This window comes from Staurois parvus, unplaced genomic scaffold, assembly GCF_062004578.1.
Source record: "Staurois parvus isolate SC_StPar_1 unplaced genomic scaffold, SC_StPar_1.0 ptg000714l, whole genome shotgun sequence".
In the NCBI taxonomy this organism is placed as follows: domain Eukaryota; kingdom Metazoa; phylum Chordata; class Amphibia; order Anura; family Ranidae; genus Staurois; species Staurois parvus.
In genome coordinates, this window is record NW_028318510.1 from 465,727 (window position 1) to 488,599 (window position 22,873).

The window sequence follows — 22,873 nt, forward strand, 5'->3', positions numbered from 1 at the left end:
TCTCTAAGGTCCCATGCACACTGAGCATTTAATCCCTGTGAGTGACATATGCCCAGAGTGCAGATTCTCCTGCATTTCAGACATACATCAAGTGCACAAAAATGCCTGGATATAATGTACAGGGGCTAAACACCCAATGGGCATATAGCTTATTGGGTACACAGGAAGCTGTAAATCACTTGCTCCTGTTTACTCTTACTGATTTATCTGACATTTCATCTGGTTGCCCCCAGAATGGTAGACTTTAATGGTGTCCACTGATTGACTCATTTTACTCCAACTTTTGAATTCATTTTTGGGGGGAAATTCACCGGTCATACAATGCTGCACCCAAAGGAAATGTATGTCCTTTTTTCCCACAAATAGAGCTTTCTTTCAGTGGTATTTGATCGCCTTTGCGTTTATTTTTTGTGTTTATAAAAAAAAAATACATATATATTTTTGACTTTTTTCTATTAAACATGTCCAGTAAAAAATTTAAAAAAATCAAATTTCTTTATAAATTTAGGCCAAAATGTATTCTGCGACGTCTTTGCTAAAAACAAAATCCCAATACGTGTACATTAATTGGTTTACGCGACAGTAATAGCATCTGCAAATGGTGGTATATATACTGGAATCTTTGTTTATTATACTAGTAATGGCAGCGATCAGTGACTTATAGCGGGGCACTCTGACACTGGGGGGGGGGGGGGGGGGGAATGACTGTCACTGGCATCCCCAGTGACACCAATAAAAGCACTGACACTGTACTAATGACACTAGGCAGGAAGGGGTTAACATGTGGGGCCATCAAAGGGTAACTGTGTGCTTTACACAGTAATCCCACTGCGATGCAGAGCCATACAAAGCAGCATGCAGGAGCTGACAGGGGAGAGATCTGTATTGTTTACATACAGGTCTCTCCAACATCGGTAATACATGGCGATCGCCGGGTGCCGGTGGGGGATCACGGACTGGGACCCGGTGATCGACAGGTGAGGCTGCCAATGGCGTTGCGGGTAGGGTGCGCGCACGGCTCGCACGTGTGCCCCACCCGGAAATGCAAAATCACAGATATATACGTGATTTTGCGCACCCCTGCCGACCTGTAGCAGTATTTCTGCTATAGAGCAGTGGGAAAGCAGTTAAAAAGGAGCTTCAGTCATATTTCTGAAAATTTTAATTTTAATAAACAGACACCTGTCTCAAGATCCAGAGTTGTGCTCACTCGAACCGATTTTTTTCCTACCGGCATCTTAACTGGGCTTGTGGCTTCACAGCTGGCTGCGCATGCGCAAGCCTCGCTGCGCTTTGTGAATGATCCCACAGTCTTCTTGGATCTTTGTTGTGCCCCAGAAGACTGCAGAAAGGGAGGGGTACCAGGTACCCCCATCCCCCCACCAAAAAAAAAATAGCCAAATATTGCAGAGGAAGAGGGAGGAGGAGGGACAGTGGAACTTGCTTTTTTAGGTGAAGTCGCACTTTAACTATGACTCTTCAATTGCAACAAAGTCTAAGTTATTCCTAGCCAAAAAAGCTGTTGGGCTTCAGAGCTTGTTACCTAAACTTCAAATATAACTGCGTATGGCATTACAAACACTGCTATCCACTGTTGAATTTTTAGTACTTGATCAAAGCTATTCATATACTGTATAGCCAAGGTGTCCCTCATTTTAAAGGATAGAAAATGAATTATATATACGTGCTTGTTTCAGGTCAGTAACTTTGAAGCATTGAACCAGTAGGCCAGCATAACAGCCAGGAGACATTGTCATGAGGTCAGCATTGACAGGCTTAATATTTCTTTCATGCCATGTTTCCTTTAAACAATACAAAATATGCACTCTAGTTAAGAACTGCACCATTGAAAATATTGGTGCTATACTATCTATGTGCTGTAGGTATAGTTTAAATTATAGTGTAAATTGTATTGTCCATTGCATTCAGAAGGTGTAAGCTTCCTTCCCTTGCCTTTTAGTGACTTATGTACAGGAAATCTTGCAATGGTAATTTAGTAAATAACAGTAGGACCACTACAGGCACCAAAGGCATCGCTGATGAATTTTCTGATTAACAATACAGCTGCCCAAGAATTTATTTAAAACACTTGCAGTCAGTTGTCTTTCTCATGTGATTAAGGATTAATTACATTATTTAACAACTACAGTGCTCTCGGTCAATCCAAAATGTTAATGAACCTCAAACCTGAATATTTAAAGAAGTAAAAGTGAGGTTTTGGCTTTCTTAGGAGAATATCTATGTGTGCACACTTATTGGGCAACTGTTAGTGTGCAGAATTATTATGCAACTAAATGAAAAACAAAAAATTTCCCATCTCACTTGTTTATTTTCTTCTGTTAAAGTGAGAATATTAAACAAACAACTCAAAATTTAAAAATAAACATTTCTGACATTTAAAAAAAAAAAAATGACCAATATAGCCACCCTTCTTTTCAATAATAGACATAGGCTTTCCATTCATGGAGTCTGTCAGTTTCGTGATCTGTTGACGATCAACTCTTTGTGCAGCAGCAACCACAGCCTCCCAGACACTGTTTAGAGAGGTGTACGGTTTTCCTTCACTGTAAATATCCTGTTTAAGAAGGGCCCACAAGTTCTCAATAGGGTTTAGGTCAGGTGAGGAAGAGGGCCATGTGATTATTCTTTCATCTTTAAGGCCTTTACTTACCTTTTCCATGCAGTGGAGTACTTCAGTGCATGCGATGGAGCATTGTCCTGGATAAATATCATGATCTTCTTGAAAGATGCAGACTTTTTCCTGTACTACTGCTTGAAGAAAATGTCTAAAACTGGCAGTAGGTTTGGGAGTTTATTTTGAGTCCATATTCAACCCGAAAAGGTCCACCTAGCTCATCTTTAATAATACCAGCCTATACCAGTACCCCACCTTCACCTTGCTGCCATCTGAGTTGAAGTGGAGCTCTGTGCCTGTTACTGATCCAGCCAGGGGCCCATCCATCTGAGAGTCACTCTCATCTCATCAGTCCATAAAACCTTTGAAAAATCTGTTTTCAGAAATTTCTTGGCCCAGTCTTGATGTTTCAGCTTATGTTCAGTGGTGGGCGGGTTTCAGCCTTCTTCACCTTGGCCATGTCTCTGAGCATTGAACACTTTGTACTTCTGGGCACACCAGGTAGGTTGCAGTTCTGGAATGTGACAGCACTGGAGGATAATGGGTTCCTGGTAGCTTCACATTTGAATCATCTCAAATCTTTGGCAGTTTTTTTCTCAACAGGTTTCTTGCGACCCTGCTGGTTATTTGCAACAAAACGTTTGATGGCTCTGTGGTCATGCCCCAATATCTTAGCAATTCCAAGAGTGCTGCATCCCTCTGAAAGACTTTTTAAAATTTTTTACTTTTCAGAGTCAGTTAAAGCTTTTGGCCCATTTTGGCTGAGGAAAAGAAGCTGCCTAATAATTGTGCACATCTTGTTATAAGGTGTTGATCTCCCTAGACCACATTCTCCTTTTATTTTTTTTTTTATTTATTTTCATTAACATAATGTTCAGAAATTTACAAAATTGGCAGTTTCAAGGAGTTTGACTATATTACATATCTTTTCTTTTTTTACAGTGTTATCCAAGATAAATTTTGTGCGATCATTAACATTTGTGTGGAAAGTCTACATGATGTAATGACAGAGGATCCAGAGACAAATACCTACAAAGAGTAAGTGACAAAACATGTTAAATGTGTGATTTCTATCATTACCACTACTGATCGGGATACAAATGGGGAAATTAGAAAAATACTTAACAAACAATAATCTTAAACCTTCAATTCACCAGCTGAATTATAATATCTCGCCTAAGCTGGTTAGCACACTCAAAAATATAAACAATCTCAGCAGTTCAATAGAAAAGAGCTTTTATATATAACCACTTAGCAGATGCATAAACATTTATTCATAAAAAGTATACAAATGGAAACATAGTGAGCCCCTTGGATCTATTTTGAATCAGTTACATTGAATACTTTATTCCAACTAAGAAAACCATTAGGAAAATCCTAGAAACGGAGATTGGAGAACTGATTGTAAATAGTGGATGAAATCATTACCAGTGGATTTCTTATTTTAAAATGGCGTTCAGATGAAAACATTTGAAGGTTAGTATTGCACTGATGGTCAACACAGCTATATGCAGTTTGGAATAAATGGCACTTTAATATTAGGTTGTACAAGTGCTGAAATCCAGCAGTTGTGAATGCATAGCCGGCCGCGGGAAATGATTTTCAAGGATCTGTGTTTTCCTAAATTGAGGAATAAACTTCTATTTTTAGATTTTTTTATGGAATTGATATGTAAATGATTTCTGTTTCTGCCATGGTGTGCACTGGTTTAGTGGAAGATGTTTCTATTTTTTTAAATCTGCCTGGCTTTACTTTCCAGGTGGAATCATGTAAATATTGGTCTGCATGTTGTCAAGATCAGACTTTCAAAAAAAGTGGATAGAAAACATCAACTGTAAACAATACCATATTTTTGTATAATATAAACATATGTCAGAATTATTAGTGTCACTATGTGGTCCATACATTGCTTACATTCCCTGTATTGAATGCATTCTGGAGCTGCCATGATGCCATCTTTAGAAAGCATAGACAGAGCTTACATCTTGGTTTCAAGTTGTACACACTGCTTCTCAAAGTGATTGTAAAGCTTAGGGTTTTTAAAATTAAAATAACAGACATGTCATACTTACCTGCTCCGTGCCCCGATCCTCTTCTTCTAAGGTCCCCTGCCAGTGCTCCTGACCCCTCCCCTCTGCCAAGTGCTCCCAGAACAAGCCTCTTGCTCTGGGGGCACTCGTGCATGGCCACTCCCAAACCGGTCATGTCCATAAGACCTACAGAGTGAGGCTCAGTCCCACCCCCCTACTCACTTCCTCACTTGCTGTGATTGACAGCAGCAGGAGCCAATGGCTCTTGCTGCTGCTTCTTAGCCAATGAGGAGAGAGAGACCCAGGTGAGCCAAGGTTCCACAGCGCTGGATCGCAATCAGGCTCAAGTAAGTATACAAGGTGGTGTTAAAAGGTTTCTAGACTAATTTTGTAGCACACCAACAGATGGTAGAACAAGGCTGCATGCACAGTCACATGGACTGTGTGTTACCATGTCTGCTATTTCATCATGGGCAGCAAATAGAACAAACAGCAAATGTGAAATTCTGCATGAAACTGGGCAAATCTGCCACAGAGACATTTTAGAAGAATTGGCAAGTCGTCCCGGGTGTTTTGAGTGGCACGTGTGTTTGAAGAGTGGCAGATCATAACTGGAAGACAATGAGAGATCAGGAAGCCCTTCAATGGGCTCAACCCCGAAAATGTCAAAACCATTCGGCAACTTGTGCAATATGGTCGTCGAAGAACAATGCACAGCATTCGTGTGTCATACGGAACAGTCCAGGCAATCCTCATATGTGATTTAAATATGCGCCGTGTTTTGGCCAAGTCCTTCCCCATGCTGTTGACCCAGAAGCAGAGGTAACACTGCGTCGAAGTCTGATAAGAACTCCATCAGCGGGCCATGGGTGACCTGTCCTTCATGTCGAGGATCACTATGCGTGACGAAACTTGGGTGTACAGGTGTTATGCAGAATTTCATGTTTTCTCTTTGTTCTAACTTGCTGTCCATGATGAAATAGCAAATGTGGTAATGCACGTGGTTAGCATAGCACCAGTTGCACAGCTCCCAATGTACACAGGATGATGTCTTTTAACACAATGACTTATGAAGGTCAGTGCTCCCTGTGACTGGTTGTGCAGCCTTGTGCTGGTGTGTTTCAAAACTAGTCTCAAAACTTTTTGATACCACCTTGTAAGGTAGGGCTGAGTGGGAAGCCCTTCATACATAGAATGCATGAAGGTAAAAAATCTTCAGCCTTTAGAAGCACTTTAAAGGGTATGTTACCCCTAACTAATAGGTAGGTATATTTTTATGCATCTGCTGGTAAATCCAGGATTTTCTGTTTTTATTTTTACTTTCTAGGGAAAAAAATCTGGTGATTTTGTCAGTCCCCCTTCTATCCTAACGTAAACTGACCACACCAAGCATGAAATCAGATCCGAGCTGGCATGGTCAGTTTACATAGCTGTGTGCCCTGCCTGGAGTTACAGGTTGCTGTGCCAATGTACAGGGTGTCTGTATCACCCATAGTCAGTTTGGCCACCACTTTCCCCCGTCCCCCCAACCTTCCCTTCTGTGCTGATTGACAGCGGTTTCTACTGAAAGCTGCTATCAATAGACACGGCAGGACTGGGCAAGGGACGTTTAAACCAATTAGGATTTGTGAAGTATTGGAACCCCATACATAGGCATAGAGTCTTGTAACTCCATGCAGAAAGGAGGAGCTACTGTGTGTGAGGTTTGCCATGTATCTGTCATGTCCACAGTCAAAAATCACATGGTCAAAAATGTATTTTTAAAGGAAAACCTAGAAGCTGCAGTTGCTGACCCTTTCCTTTAAAAGTGCTTTTTTTTTTTGCTTTAAGGTTTATTTTTTAAGGAATACACAAACCAAAACATATTTTTCAGTAATAAATATGTAGTGGGAATGCACATTTCCCTTGATCCTGAAAGAAGTTTTGGGCCCTTTAGAAGTAATAGAAGCCTGTCTTGGCCAACATACTGATTATGTGTATTCCAGACTCTCATTACACTCCATTGAACCCTCCCTCTCTGCACAAAATGCTTTGACTGGAAACATGCTCTATCTATAGAAACAGAAATTGGTAGCCTGAAGGCACTGCTGAGCTTCATGTTAAAGTGACCCTGTCACCAACATAGACAATTGCAGATAAAGCACAGAGGATTCTAGTATTTTAAATGCAGAAATTTCCTTTCCATAAAGAATGTTTTATTAATTTTGCATTGTGACTTTGAATTTACTAGGAAATTTGACCACTCAAGGAAGAATTAAAGTGTAGTTCCACCCAAAAGGGGAAGTTCCACTTTAAGGATTGGTCCACTGGTCCCCCGCTCCCCGTGAGGAATTGTGCTTTTGGGGAGGGGTGGTGAGCGAGTACCTGATTTTGACAGGCACCCACTGCCACTTCCACTTTGACCGCCTAGACGATCGGAAGAGGAAGTTGTTCTCGACCCCCTCCCACCCCCCATAGTCTTCTGGAACAAGTGACTGGTCCCAGAAGACTATGGGACCATTCACAATGCACAATACTACTTAATATAAACAATAAAATATGAGCGCTGGGTGATAGCAGGAAAAACAGAGGGAAGCAGCCAGCACAGAAGAGGAAACAACCTCAAATCCTCCAAGATATGCCAAAAATAATAGTACAAATGCGGCGCTATAGAGTATTTACAGTACACAAATGGTATCTCAAAGCAACAAAAGTATTGGATATGGTTCATGCGATATAATGTGACTGTGGTGACACAATGAGCAACAATTAGCTTTCGTGACTGCTGTGGCTGGAAGCAATGAGCATACTATGCACTAACCAGATAGCACAGATTAATGTGCTTTGGAGTATATAAGACCTACTCCTAGGTACTCTGGGGGTGGGAACTCTGCATGCGGATGTGGTCATCAGGTGGGGGTGCCTCACCAGCTGTCATCTATCCAGGGCAGGTTTCCACTCTCCATCAATGTGTGAACATCTTAGATTAGCTGCGTCCAGCAGTACAATTTCCAGCAGGGGGATCATACATTCAGATGAGAATCCAGAAAGGTACCTTCAGGAGAAGGACTCTCGGTGCCAAAAAATTGAGCCCAGAGAGAAAGAACTCCAATAGTGTAGTATGTTTAATGATCACAAAAGGAGTAACATCAAGGTACAGGTAAAAAAGAACCAGCACTTACATCTGAGGAAGACAGTAGGTCACGCAGTTAGTGTTCCATGCGAAAGGGTACCTCCCAAACGCGTTTTCAAATGTGTTGTTACACGAAACGCGTTAGAGAGGTAACAGGCTTATGGTGGACATTCCATGAAAAATGAATGGCATAGGCAGTTTAAGGAAGGGTGGGAAGATGTCCATAATTCCACAAGATGTGGGCAGCCAAAACACAAAGGACGGATGCAAATGTGGACAGAGTGCAAACCCTCGTACACTCAAATCGAAGACTGAGTGTGCAGAAGGTTGGCAGAAGAATTGAACATGAACAGGAAAACAGTGCGGCAGATTTGGGAAGAACGGACAATTTGGGAATGAGAAACAAAGATGATGCCTCGAATATTGACAGAAGGTCATAAAGAATGTTGTCTTCAAATTTCATCTGATCTTTTGAAGAGGTGTTTGATTATATTTTTTTACAATCCAATCTGGGAATTAAACTGTCACACTTTGTATGTACAGTTGTGTCCAAAATTATTCAACCCCCACTGAAATTGAGTGTTTTGGCCAGTTTGACATTGCTTTTGATCATTCAGTCATCTTGCTTACATTTACATTAAAGAGGCACTTGTAGGTCAGACAAATATAACATAACAGTTATAATGAAATAACCACAAATGTCTTTTCTGTGCTCACAGCATTATCAGTTTTATTCAACCCCCAAGTGACATTCAATCTTAGTACTTAGTACAGCATCCTTTTACAGTTATAACAGCTTTTAAACGTGAAGCATAGCTTGACACAAGTGTCTTGCAGCGATCTACGGGTATCTTCGCCCATTCTTCATGGGCAAAGGCCTCCAGTTCAGTCACATTCTTAGGCTTGCGCACTGCAACTGCTTTCTTTAAGTCCCACCAGAGGTTCTCAATCGGATTTAAGTCTGGTGACTGCGATGGCCACTCCAAAATGTTCCAGCCTTTCCTCTGCAACCATGCTCTAGTGGACTTGGAGGTATGCTTGGGATCATTGTCCTGTTGAAAGGTCCAACGTCTCCCAAGCCTCAGGTGTGTGACGGACTGCATCACGTTTCCATCCAATATCTCCTGGTACTGAAGAGAATTCATGGTACCTTGCACACGCTGAAGCTTCCCTGTACCTGCAGAAGCAAAACAGCCCCAAAGCATGATTGACCCTCCACCATGCTTCACAGTAGGCAAGGTGTTCTTTTCATCATAGGCCTTGTTCTTCCTCCTCCAAACATAGCGTTGATCCATGGGCCCAAACAGTTCTAATTTTGTTTCATCAGTCCACAGAACACTATCCCACAACTTTTGTGGTTTGTCCACATGGCTTTTGGCATACTGCAGTCGACTCTTCTTATTCTTTGGAGACAGCAAGGGGGTACGCCTGGGAGTTCTGGCACGGAGGCCTTCATTACGCAGTGTGCGTCTTATTGTCTGGGCTGAAACTTCTGTACCCACATCTGACAAATCTTTTCTCAGTTCCTCAGCAGTCACACGGGGACTTCTCTCCACTCTACGCTTCAGGTAGCGCACAGCAGTCGAAGTCAGCATCTTCTTTCTGCCACGACCAGGTAGCGTTTCAACAGTGCCCTTTGCCTTGAATTTGCGAATGATGCTTCCTAAGGTGTCTCTTGGTATGTTTAACATCTTTGCAATCTTCTTATAGCCATTGCCCTTCCTGTGAAGAGAAATCACCTCTTCTCTTGTCTTCCTGGACCATTCTCTTGCCTTCACCATGTTTGTAACCACACCAGTAAATGTCTAGAAGGAGCTGAGTATCACAGTCATTTTAAAGCTGCCTAATTGGTGCTTATTATGCTTGATTGCTGCTCGGTGACATCCACAGGTGTTTTCAATACCTGATGGAAAGCACCTGTATGAACCTCTGTTCTTCAGAGTGGTAGTCTTTAAGGGGTTGAATAATTGTGGCAATGAAGAAACCACATAAGAACCATTTACTACTGTATTACATAAACAATTGATGTCATTTTAGTTGCATTTGGGTAGTTACAACGTCCTTGTAGGATTTGATTCTGAATACAATTCCAAATGTACACTATAGTCCCTAAACCCCTTTACAGCATTGGGGGTTGAATAATTTTGGACACAACTGTATATAACTTTTCTAAGTATAGTTTGACGTTTGTCTTCACTAATTGTTGACTGATTCGCTACCTCTGTTGGAAGTCTATTCCAAGTATTAACTACTCTTTTGGTAAATTAATAATTCCTAAGATTAGTTTTGTTCCTTCCTCCTGCTAGTTTAAGGTCATGTCCTCGTGTTCTTGATCTTAGTTTCATATTGAAAATACTGCTCTCCTGAACCTTATTCACCCCTTTAATGTAGTTACAGGTTTCAGTCATGTTTCTCCGTTCCCAGTACAAATACTGTAGCTGCTGACTCTTAATATTAGGGCACTTACCTGTCCAGGGGTCCAGCGGTGTCTTCACCACAAACTGATTCTTCATTTGGCTGTCAGGTGCTGACACCGCCATCTTGACTAAGGGAATCCGGCAGTGAAGCCTTGTTGCTTCACAGCCGGTCTCCTATTGCACATGTGTGAATCACGCTGCGCTTTGTGAATGGGCCGCAGTCCTCTGGGACCTCTGAAATGTCCCTGAGGGCTGCGGGGCGAAGGAGGGGGACCGAACTTGGGAGTGGGTACCTGTCAAATCAGATGCCCTCCCCCCGAAAAGGTGCCAAGTGTGGCAGTGGAGAAGGGGAGGAGGCAGATAAGCAGAGCTTCTACATTTGTGGAACTCTGCATTAAGTTCCTTCAGTCTCTCTCATGTATTATCCCCCAGACCTTTCACCATTTTTTTTGCCCATCTCTGGACTTGATTTATGTTATCAATATCTTTTTTAAGTGAGGTCCCCAGAACTTGACACAGTATTCTAAATGAGGTCTAGCTAAAGATCAAGGCCACCTTCCTCTTGCTGGCGAAGCATCCTAGAATTCTGTTCCCTTTTCCAACTGCCGGGACACACTGCTCATTTTTCAATCATCTGAAATAAGTACCCCCAAATTTATTCCACTGTAAAGCAACACTGAACCCCCAGTATTGTACTCAGGGGACTTCCTTCCACATGTATATTATCTTACAATTAGAAACACCAGACTGCAGTTTCCACTGCTTGACCAATGTCTAATGCCAAATCATGTTCCACACCTCTAGGAATATCAACTCTTATATTGTGTGTGGGGGAGGGGGGGGGAGTATTTAATTACACATCCTTTTCAATAGGAGTAATAACAACAGTAGAGTTTAATAACAGTAGAACAATAAAATACAGAAATGGAAGTGTAAGAAAACTCTGCTGTATTTACTACACTAATATATAGGACTGAAGATCTTTTTTTTTATCATGACCGACCAGGTATCCAGTACAAATTCCCTAGCTCAGTCATGCGTGCACATCCAGTACAGGGACTCCGTGAACCATGTAATCAGAGGCTCATGTGTGCAGCATTTTATCTGACAGTGTTACCTAGCCAACCTACAAGTAATAAACATGTCTCCAAAAATAAGACCAGACTCTTCAAATATATGGAGGATGTTCCTGGTCTGCCTGCTTGAAGGGCAGTCTGTCTAGTTTGTCATTTAAATGCAAGCTGATTCAGTACTATATTCAGTATAAAGGAACCTGTAACTTACTTTCAGATGCAAGATACTGTATGATGTTGCCATACTGCTCATAGGTAAGGTGAATTGCAGAAAGATTATTAAACCTAAAACAAATATTTAAAGTGTATGTAAAACATCCCATTCAGTTTAGAATAGAAATGAAAGGCAAAAACGTTGGTGTAAACATATAAAAAAAACTTTTTTTGTACCATTTTAATAGCTGGCCGTTGTAAACTCATGATTACCTGTGATAACTCCACAGGTGAAAGAACTCCAATAAACACTGTTTCTATCAATGTGATTCTGATTTATAGGAGAGTGCTGGAGAGAAGATTCTCCACTTCTTTAGACATATTTGACTGAACACGGAAGAGGACAACCTAGTAATAAAGAATGGTTCTTCTTCATGAGGTCATGTGTGTTAAATGGAGAACGGAATACCTTCTCGTAAACCCTGAGCTCTCGGTCTCTCAATAAAAGGAAAAACCCAATTCAACCTTGTTCATTCATTGACCAGATCACTAACTGAATTTTCTGATATTATTATTAAAGACAAAACTTGGGAAGTGAAATATTGACCCACCCACACCCTGAACTGCTTGGGTTGAATGGTGAGGTTCCCTCTTTGTACACTCTGCTATTCTGGACTGCCCCACAATGTATACTTTCTTTATATCACTCCACTCTGACTGCTGTGCTCTGTGTTGTATACTCCATATCATCTCAGTGTTGTCATTCATACCACTGAGACTGTATTCCGGTGCCTTCAACCTGAGTGTTACTGCACATTAAAAAGTATAAATGTTATTTTGATATTTGTCCCGTTTAAAATTACACTAAAATTAGGAAGTTTTTTTTTTTCAATTTTGTGACACTAAAAACAATTATTAGGCAAAACAAAGAAAACGGTTTACTTGTTAAAGGAGAAGTATATCCAAAGTTATTTTCTGCAGTTCGTTCTGCACTTCTGTGATCTGTTTTCAGCCAACAGTGGACTGAAGTCACTGTCGGCTGACATCACAGAGCCTGTCCAGGCTCTGAAAAGATCCCAACCATATGGTCAGGATCCAACCACTATCCTGGATCAGCACCTGGCTCAACCTCTCAGTGATCTGCTGAAAGCCTGAGTCAGCCCCTTCTGCTGCTGCACAGCCCAGCGCTCTATTGAGCACTGGAGAGGCAAAGCAGAGAGCCAGGGGGGGGGAACTGAGCGATCAGCTGTGTTTGATGACTCAGTTCTCACAACAGAGCCGGAGGGGGACAGATCGATGCTGCATTCACCTAGGTGAGTGTAATGTTTCTTTTTTTAAAAAAAAAGCCATACTTCTCTTCTAATAGTTAGAATTATAGAAATAAGAAGTTGAGCTGATGAGGGTAAGCTGAGGGCTAATAAGGGCATAAATAGGAATGCATTTTATTTGAAATAAACTTTTTTCAAATGCAAATCAAATGTCACCCCCTTGATCTACAGATGATTGAAACAAAGTAAAGATAAAATAACAATTTTGGTACTTAATTTCCTTCTGTCTTGTTTCTGGATATTGCTTATAAACGCTTTAGGTTCCATGCACAGTAGCATTTTTTAAAGCTCAAAAAACACTATGAAAAGTGCTGATAATAGTGTTTTTGTGCCAGCTCATAGTAATGTTGTAGGAGCGTTTTTACAGTACATGAAAAAAGCTGTTAGCATTTACTAGCGTTCAGCTTCTTTTTCTGCTGGAAAAACACTCCAAAAAACTCTACAAAAACTTTTTTTTCTGCACCTAGAAGCTGAAGCTCAAAAATCTAATAGCCTAAAGTAGTGTGCATGGACACACAGGACAACTATATTTAGCTTCAAATAGCAGCTTCTAGGAGCTTAAAAAAACCTAGTGCATGGAGCCTTAATGTTGATAATGGCTGTCATTTTGACAAATGGGAACTTCTAGCAAATGTTGCTGGGGAAAGAAGGACAGGGATTGCTACATATACCCTGTGTACTTCAAATGTTTTTGGGGAGTATGTAATATACCCAATGTCTGCAACTGGTTAATGCCCAGCTCCAGGCGTTACTGTCAGTCAACCCAGAATAGGACCACAGATTAAAACGTTTCTATATGTGGTTGCCAGTTTGTGAACTAAATGAATGGATTCTTGTACACAGATGTAGTTAATGTAACAAATGTATGCATTGGACTGTACATGTGAACATTTTCTATTTACAGTTTTATTAGAAATATGTAGTCTGTATTAGGGAGATTGATGGTCAACAAGTGCTGAGAGGACAAACCATTAAAACATGTTTGGCACAAGTGACAGAACAGGATACGATTATATACATTGGAACACAAACATGAATTCAGTGGCTCTCATTGTTTGTGAAATTTAACATTTCCATAAATAAAGGTATTTGTGTATTGATTCAGGTTTTATTAGGTTCGACATATCAAGTTTACCGCAGAACCCACCACAACTACAGTCCCGGACTGAGCTCTGATTTATTTAAAGTGTTAATAAACCCAAGACCCTGAATTCACTATATCTGGTCTCTCTCAGTATACAGAACATGGAAGTGCAATTATTTTAGCAACTATAAACTGAAAAATACCTTTTCTCATCATCAGTTAGAGCAGTCTTGTGACTTCTATCAGTGTCCAGTGGAGCACATATTAAAGGGAGGAGTTTTTCATTCTACTGTTGTAGGATGCACAACCCCTGACCTCTGTCTGGACAGTGGTGATTGGCCCTGCGCTGATCACATGCACTCTCCCAAGAAAAAAAAACAACCTCTCTAGCAATACACACCAAACTGAACATGTGCAAAGTGTCTCCACACTATGTCTTATCAGGAGATAAGAAGGGGAGGATCAGTGTAGTCATGATCAAACAACCTTTTTACACAATGCAGAGGATTAACCCCTTAGGTTCTGTAGTGAGTATAACAAGCATGCTTTACTTCATACACAGACTGATTTTACTGTTGTGGATTTAGTAACACTTTAATATTTCTGTGGCCACTGTGCACAACATTGTCAATAAGTTTACAGCCCATGGCACTGTAGCTAATCTCCCTGGATGTGGACAAAAGAGAAAAACTTGATCAAAGATTGCAATGAAGGAATGTTCGAATGGTGGCTAAAGAACCTCAATTAATTTCCAGACATCCAGCTGACCTTCAGGCATAGGGTAAAACTGTGTCAGCTCGCACTATATGTTGCAATCTGAATGAAAAGGGGCACTATGGTAGGAGATCCAGGAGGACCCCAATGCTGAGCCAGATTGGAGTTTGCCAAAACTAACCTGAGGAAGCCAAAATCCTTTTGGGAGAATGTGCTGTGGACAGACAAAACTAAATTACAGCTTTTTGGTAAAGCCCTTCATTCTACTGTTTTCAGAAAAAGAAATGAGGCCTTTAAAGAAAAGAACACAGTCCCTACAGTCAAACATGGTGGAGGGTCACTGATGTTTAGGGGTTACCTTGCTGCTTCCGGCACTAGATGTCTTGACCGTGTGCATGGCATTATGGGATCTAAACACTACCAAAGAATTTTGTGGTGCAATGTATGGCCAACATCCAAACAAATTCAAGCTGACCTTTAGGCACCGGGTACAACTGTGTCAGCTCGCACTATATGTTGCCATCTGAATGAAAAGGGACGCTATGGTAGGAGACCCAGGAGGACCCCACTGCTGACAACGAAACATAAAAGCCAGATTGGAGTTTGCCAGAACTCGCCTGAGGAAGCCAAAATCCTTTTGGGAGAATGTGCTGTGGACAGACAAAACAAAATTACAGATGTTTGGTAAAGCCCATCATTCTGCTGTTTTCAGAAAAAGCAATGAGGCCTTTAAAGAAAAGAACACAGCCCCTACAGTCAAACATGGTGGAGGTTCACTGATGTTTTGGGGTTGCTTTGCTGCTTCAGGCACTGTATGTCTGGACCATGTATATGGCATTATGAAGTCTGAAGACTATCAAAGAATTCTGGGGTGCAATGTAGGGCCCAGTGTCAGAAAGTTGGGTCTTACAGCAGGACAATAACCCAAAGCACACATCAAAAAGCACCCAGAAATGGTTTCAGACAAAGCTCTGGAGAGTACTGAACTGGCCAGCAATGTGTCCAGATCTCAATCCCATAGAGTACCTGTGGAGAAATCTCAAAACAGCAGTTGGGAAAAGGAACTCTTCCATTCTGAGAGACCTGGAGCAGTTGGAGACAGAAGAGTGATCCAATATTCCAGTAGAGAGATGTAAGCAACTCATTGATGGTTACAGGAAGCGACTGATTTCAGTTATTTTTTCCAAGGGGTGTGCTATAAAATATTAAATTGAGGGTGCCAATATTTTTGTTCAGTCCATGACTGTATTAGCACAATTGGTGGAGCATGAGTGAATGAGTCAGAGCAGCGACTCGTTCCATAGCAGACAGATTTATTCAGTGTTTAAATGAGAGCCAGTTGGGAACCCCAGTAATTTTCCACATTTAAAATATTCTTTTGCAGTTGGAGAGCAAAGAATGACTATGCTACAGGTTGGCAGTTAATTAGACTTGTTTTCTTTGCCTTTTATAGGCAGATCATACAGTCAGGTCCATAAATATTGGGACATCAACACAATTCTAACATTTTTGGCTCTATACACCACCACAATGGATTTGAAATGAAACGAACAAGATGTGCTTTAACTGCAGACTGTCCGCTTTTATTTGAGGGTATTTACATCCAAATCAGGTGACTGGTGTAGAAATTACAACAGTTTGCATATGTGCCTCCCACTTGTTAAGGGACCAAAAGTAATGGGACAATTGGCTTCTCAGCTGTTCCATGGCCAGGTGTGTGTTATTCCCTCATTATCCTAATTACAATGAGCAGATAAAAGGTCCAGAGTTAATTTCAAGTTTGCTATTTGCATTTGGAATCTGTTGCTGTCAACTATCAAGATGGGATCCAAAGAGCTGTCACTATCAGTGAAGCAAGCCATCATTAGGCTGAAAAAACGAAACAAACCCATCAGAGAGATAGCAAAAACATTAGGCATGGCCAAAACAACTGTTTGGAACATTCTTAAAAAGAAGGAACGCACCGGTGAGCTCAGCAACACCAAAAGACCCGGAAGACCACGGAAAACAACTGTGGTGGATGACCAAAGAATTCTTTCCCTGGCGAAGAAAACACCCTTCACAACAGTTGGCCAGATCAAGAACACTCTCCAGGAGGTAGGTGTATGTGTGTCAAAGTCAACAATCAAGAGAAGACTTCACCAGAGTGAATACAGAGGGTTCACCACAAGATGTAAACCATTGGTGAGCCTCAAAAACAGGAAGGCCAGATTAGAGTTTGCCAAACGACATCTAAAAAAGCCTTCACAGTTCTGGAACAACATCCTATGGACAGATGAGACCAAGATCAACTTGTACCAGAGTGAAGGGAAGAGAAGAGTATGGAGAAGGAAAGGAACTGCTCATGATCCTAAGCATACCACCTCATCAGTGAAGCATGGTGGTGGTAGTGTCATGGCGTGGGCATGTATGGCTGCCAATGGAACTGGTTCTCTTGTATTTATTGATGATGTGACTGCTGACAAAGCAGCAGGATGAATTCTGAAGTGTTTCGGGCAATATTATCTGCTCATATTCAGCCAAATGCTTCACAACTTATTGGACGCCGCTTCACAGTGCAGATGGACAATGACCCAAAGCATACTGCAAAAGCAACCAAAGAGTTTTTTAAGGGAAAGAAGTGGAATGTTATGCAATGGCCAAGTCAATCACCTGACCTGAATCCGATTGAGCATGCATTTCACTTGCTGAAGACAAAACTGAAGGGAAAATGCCCCAAGAACAAGCAGGAACTGAAGACAGTTGCAGTAGAGGCCTGGCAGAGCATCACCAGGGATGAAACCCAGCGTCTGGTGATGTCTATGCGTTCCAGACTTCAGGCTGTAATTGACTGCAAAGGATTTGCAACCAAGTATTAAAAAGTGAAAGTTTGATTTATGATTATTATTCTGTCCCATTACTTTTGGTCCCTTAACAAGTGGGAGGCACATATGCAAACTGTTGTAATTCCTACACCGTTCACCTGATTTGGATGTAAATACCATCAATTTGTATTTAATTTAATTTGTAAATATCTCAAATTAAAGCTGACAGTCTGCAGTTAAAGCACATCTTGTTCGTTTCATTTCACATCCATTGTGGTGGTGTATAGAGCCAAAAATGTTAGAATTGTGTCGATGTCCCAATATTTATGGACCTGTCTGGTTCACTTTAAACAATTTTTAACATTTTTTTTCAATAAAGAATGAACTAACTTTACTGCAGTAGGAATAGCATGATTGAATGATCTAATATTATTTCCAGCACCATCAACTGTTTCAAGCTCACTGATTTCAATGCCTCAGTACTTTGTTAGTATGGCTACTGAACTGGCAGCTGCATCAGAAAAAAAAAGGTAACGCAAGTTAAAAACATTTTACAGGAGCTCTTTAGGATGTCAAATGGAACTAGACAGGGATGCCCCCTATCCCCACTATTGTTCGTTTTGTCCCTGGAGCCATTGTTGTCAATGATAAGAAAGAACATCAATATAAAAGGAATAAAGATAGGTGATAGAGAACATAAGGTAGCGGCCTATGCGGACGACTTATTGTTTTTCGTTGGAAACCCTCGTATTTCTCTACCAAACTTAATGAAAACACTGAAGGAGTATGGGGAAATATCAAACTTAAAAATTAATCCAACAAAATCAGAAATTTTAAATATAAATCTTAAAAATAGTGAAAAAGAAAAAATACAAGAAGAATTCCCCTTTGTGTGGAGAGAGAAAGAACTAAAGTATCTAGGGGTAAAATTGTCTGCCTCAACTAATAATATGTATAAGATTAATTACATCTCACTTTTAAATGAGATAAAAGAGGAATTGAAGAGGTTGGGAACTGGAAATCCATCTTGGATGGGCCGTATAAATCTGATAAAAATGATAATTTTGCCCAAAGTCCTATACAAGTTTCAAATGATCCCAATTAAACTTCCAGAGGTTTTTTTTAGGACACTAAGGAAAATGCTCTTGGGATATATATGGAGGAAAAAAAAACCGAGGATATGCTATGAAACGCTGACTAGAATTAAAGAGAGAGGAGGCTTAGGGCTCCCAGATTTTAAGAGATATTATAAAGCGACCTTGATCGCGAGAATCTTTGACTGGACTCATAACCCGGGGAAAAGTTGGGTCAAAATTGAAAATATACTGAGCGGGTCCAATCTGAACAGAATTATATGGTTACCTACACCTCACCGTGGACTAGATGTTAACACAAGTACATACACTTCTATTGTTTTAAAAGTTTGGCAGATGTTACACAGACAAAGGGGTTGGGTTTTTAACTCACAGTTAATGCCACTTAAAAATACAGATTACTTTGCACCGGGGAAGGAAGATATCACGGGGAATTGGATTATTAAACAGGATGCGCAATTGAGAGATATAATGGTGGGGGAGGAATTAAGACCTTATAGAGAGATGGTGAAATTAAAGGGAGAGATTTTTAGTAGAATGGACGAGGTTCGATACCACCAATTAAGACACTTTTTTGAGAGTCTCCCAAAACCGGTGAGAACAAAAAAGGATTGGAATCTATTTGAAAGTCTGTTAGACACACGGGGAGATGGGAGACATGGGGTTGCTAAAATATATAGAATCTTAACGGCACTAGACACTGACACAAAATTAATTTATATAGAGAAATGGGGAAAAGATATGGGGAGGGAGATCAGTGAGGAGCAACAGAGGAATATGCTTAGATTAATTCACGAAAATATTAGTATGAGAGAAGTGGAATTAAATTATAAGTGTTTAGTTAGATGGCACATTGCACCGAGTGTGGAGCACAAGATGAGTAGGGAGAACTCCCCATTATGTTGGAGAGGCTGTGGTGAAGTAGGTACACTATATCACATATGGTGGGAATGTTCAAAGATACAGGTGTTTTGGGGGAAAATCGTCCATTTAATGAGAAAAATTACTAAGATCGATGTTGGATTGGACCCAGAGTTATGCCTCCTTCATATATCTGAGCCCACAGTAAGATCATATAAGGACTCAGGGATTTGGCACTTTCTGAGTGCAGCTAAAAGCTTGATTCCTAAGTTCTGGAAAAAAAGGGAGGTCCCGACGGAAGAAGATTGGTTGATCAGAACGAATCAGTTATGTGAGATGGAAAGACTTTATTATACACACATAGATGGGATGGAGATATATCATAAAAAGTGGGGAAAATGGGAAGTATTTAGACAAGAACTCTTGATGAACAATGATTTTTAGAAATGAGTCTTAGAAAAAAGGGGAAAAAAAAAAAAAAAAGGGATTGTGCTATATGTATATCTATTTTTTCTCTCTCTTTTGGATTTGAAAAGAAACGGCAGAGTGGGATGGAGGGGGGAGGGGGGACACTGGGATAGGTGTGGGCGGGGAGGGGCCTTGGGAGGGATTTGGGTTGTGGGAATTAAATAAATTATGAGGAACATAATGATTATCTTATGAAGAAATGCTTGTTAATTATATCTGATTGAAACCTAATAAATATTTATAAATAAAAAAAAAAAAAAAACATTTTACAGAACATTACTATTGTTAATGTTCAGATAGTTTAAGGACTTTCTTCTTGTAATGATAATACCATAAAATACAGTATACACTTTTTTTTTCCCCCCCTCTTAAATCCATTGTTTGCAAAATGCATCGTTTGATGTTACGTTCTATTGAATTAGTTCCAACAAGGCTTTAAAACAAAATGGCTGCCACGTTTCTTTTCTTTGGTGATATGACAAATTAGTATCACAGGATTTCAGTTATGCACTCTAACAACCCATGGCTTTGTCAGTAACTGTGCATTATCTAAATTTAATTAAGTCGACATTATGTTCTCTCTTTTTAAAAGAAAATGAACTTGTTTAGCTGAAGTGATAAAATGGACAAGCTGCTGGCTTACAGGATAATAGGAATAGTTCATTACTGGGTCGTCTTTGCAGTGGGCCATTGTTCTTGTTGTGTATGCTGGAAAATTACTTATTCCGGAAAAATGTCCATAAACGTAACCATTCATAACTTTAAAAAATGAAGAATATCCGTTTGACACTAGACTACATATCCATGTCATCAGGGGTGCTCTGGCTTCTGTGATGCAATCCCTCTCACTCAGTATGGACAGATATATCAATATGATTTTCTTGGGTGTAAAAATAGCTATCACTTCATCATGAAGAATTTCCTGCAAAAAGCTATAATGGCTTCAAGGAATGTTTCATTCATAATGTTTCCCAGCATCCAGCTGCTGGAGCAAGAACTATTGCCTAGCACTCTGTCATCTTTATATTAGCAAACGAGAAGAAAACACAGTTACAACCAAACATACGCCTTTTGCGTCATTCTCTGTATGCTTTTTTAAATCATTAATTTCACAACATGCATAACAATTCTTTGATAACTGCCTGTAGAATTGCAGAAATAATGTTAATGTATTGTGTTAGTTTAGTTATTAGTTGTAGAGCAGCCCTCCTATCCCTCTTGTATTGAACTGTATTGTTGCTGTATTGTCTCCCGTTATATTGTAAAGCGCTGAGCAAACTGTTGGCACTATATAAATCCTGTATAATAATAATAATAGAGCAGGCATGCCAGACTGCTGTATTAGGCCACATAGTTTAGGAATTTAAATTGAACAAGGCCCCAGCTGTTTTTAAAGTGATACTAAACAATATCCTTATTCTCCAGAAATAATCCTTACATATTTGCTAATTAATTGCCCTGTAATCTATTTTTTCATTAAATTTCTGTGTTTTTCTGTGTCTTAGTAAAATCCTTCCTAACCTCTGCTTTCCTTCTTCACGGCCATTATTTTGGAATGAACATTAGTTTCTATCATGTGCACTGCTGTATTCACGCAGATCCCATAGTCCATAGTCTCTCATCCATCTCACGAGCAAGAGAAGGAGGCTATGTTCCATTATAAAATGGGACAATGGAGAACAAACGTAGCCACCCTCTAATGGGAATCAGATCACAGCATCAAACAGAAGGAATTTGGGGATTTGGAGGAAGCTGATAGCAATAGAAGGTACTTATCCTAGCGATACAGTATAGGACACAGGCAAATTATTTATACACCATGAGTTATAAGCATGTACCTTCAGGTGATTAGACATTGGCAAGCTTTGGAGGACACGCCCCTCTGGGGCAACTCCCCTATAAACCTACCCCAGTCTGTGAGTTCTCAGTTTTTAGGCAGTGTCTGTAGGTGATAAACGTCTTCTCCTTCCTGGAAAAACCAGCTTCACTAGTTAATTATTTTTCTTATTTTACTTTCTGTCAGCTCTCACTGTATTTTAATGCTTACACAGAATCAATGTATCCGGATCAGTGGAACCTTAGTAAAAACATGAAGAGCCATATGTGAACCCCAACCTGTGGGGATGGACTGTAATGCTGCTTCAGCACTGGATTGTAAGTGTTTTTTTCATATTGACACTTGGTGCAATGCATTGAGTTATCCGCAGGATGCTATAAACTTTCAGATCTGTGGTACCTTTCCCAATAGAACCCTGTCCCTGAAGACCCCTTCAGGGGTATGTTCACTGTAACTAGCAAAGCCTGCACATTGTATGCAGTCCAGTGTTGGGGACAGGTAAGATAGGGTCACTCTGTATCTTTGACCATTACTGTATAAAACAGGGCTGTGTTTGTAATGTAGTAATCTTGCAGTGTAAACTTTTCAAATGTGACGCTAAAATTCAACCACTCAGAGCTCAGTCTCAGGTGGAAGACCAGGTGTTACATCACACCACTGGAACACATCATGACACAAATATCCCAAATGTCTCTAATCTCCATTCATTTGCACAGAATCTATTCTTTAGCCCGAATCTTTTGGCTAAAGGCTTTGACAGCAGAAGCTGCCTGTAAAAGGCACCTCACACGCATGCCTTTCTAAAGAAGATGTTGGTTTGGTGAGACACTTGACCAGTTTATAAAAGAGGTCACATTTGAGAAAGTTTTGCTTCTTCAGAAGAAGGTTGCAAACCCTCTCCTCTAAACGTAGAGCACCTGCCCACTTTACCCAGGCTTCAAATTCAAAACCCAAGTTCTCACCAATGCTCTCTTCACATGAAGCACTCTTACTCCTAAAAGTGGGGGATGTCCATTGTAGTTTGCATCTGTCTTGGTCCCAGACATCTCAGACCTTTGGGTATAGTCAGTGGTTTCAAGAGTACATGATTAAATTCAAAACATGGCCACCTCACGGTTATCTTATTTCAAATCAACCAAAAACTGTCTAAGGGCAGTCAGATTTGCTAAAGTCCCTGAACCACCTCTTGTCCCTGGGACTAATTATACCAGTACTGCCACAAGACAAGGGATTCTACTCAAACCTGTTCATGCTACCAAAGCT

General features: G+C 40.5%; 1 protein-coding gene across 1 annotated transcript in view; it reads left to right on the plus strand.

The window, feature by feature from the left end:
- Window positions 1-22,873, plus strand: part of IPO11 (importin 11) — a 661,807-nt gene that overhangs the window by 465,156 nt on the left and 173,778 nt on the right. The window contains exon 28 of the mRNA XM_089653447.1: window positions 3,578-3,673. Within this exon, the coding sequence (XP_089509573.1) occupies window positions 3,578-3,673 (96 nt within the window). The remainder of the gene's footprint in view (window positions 1-3,577; window positions 3,674-22,873) is intronic.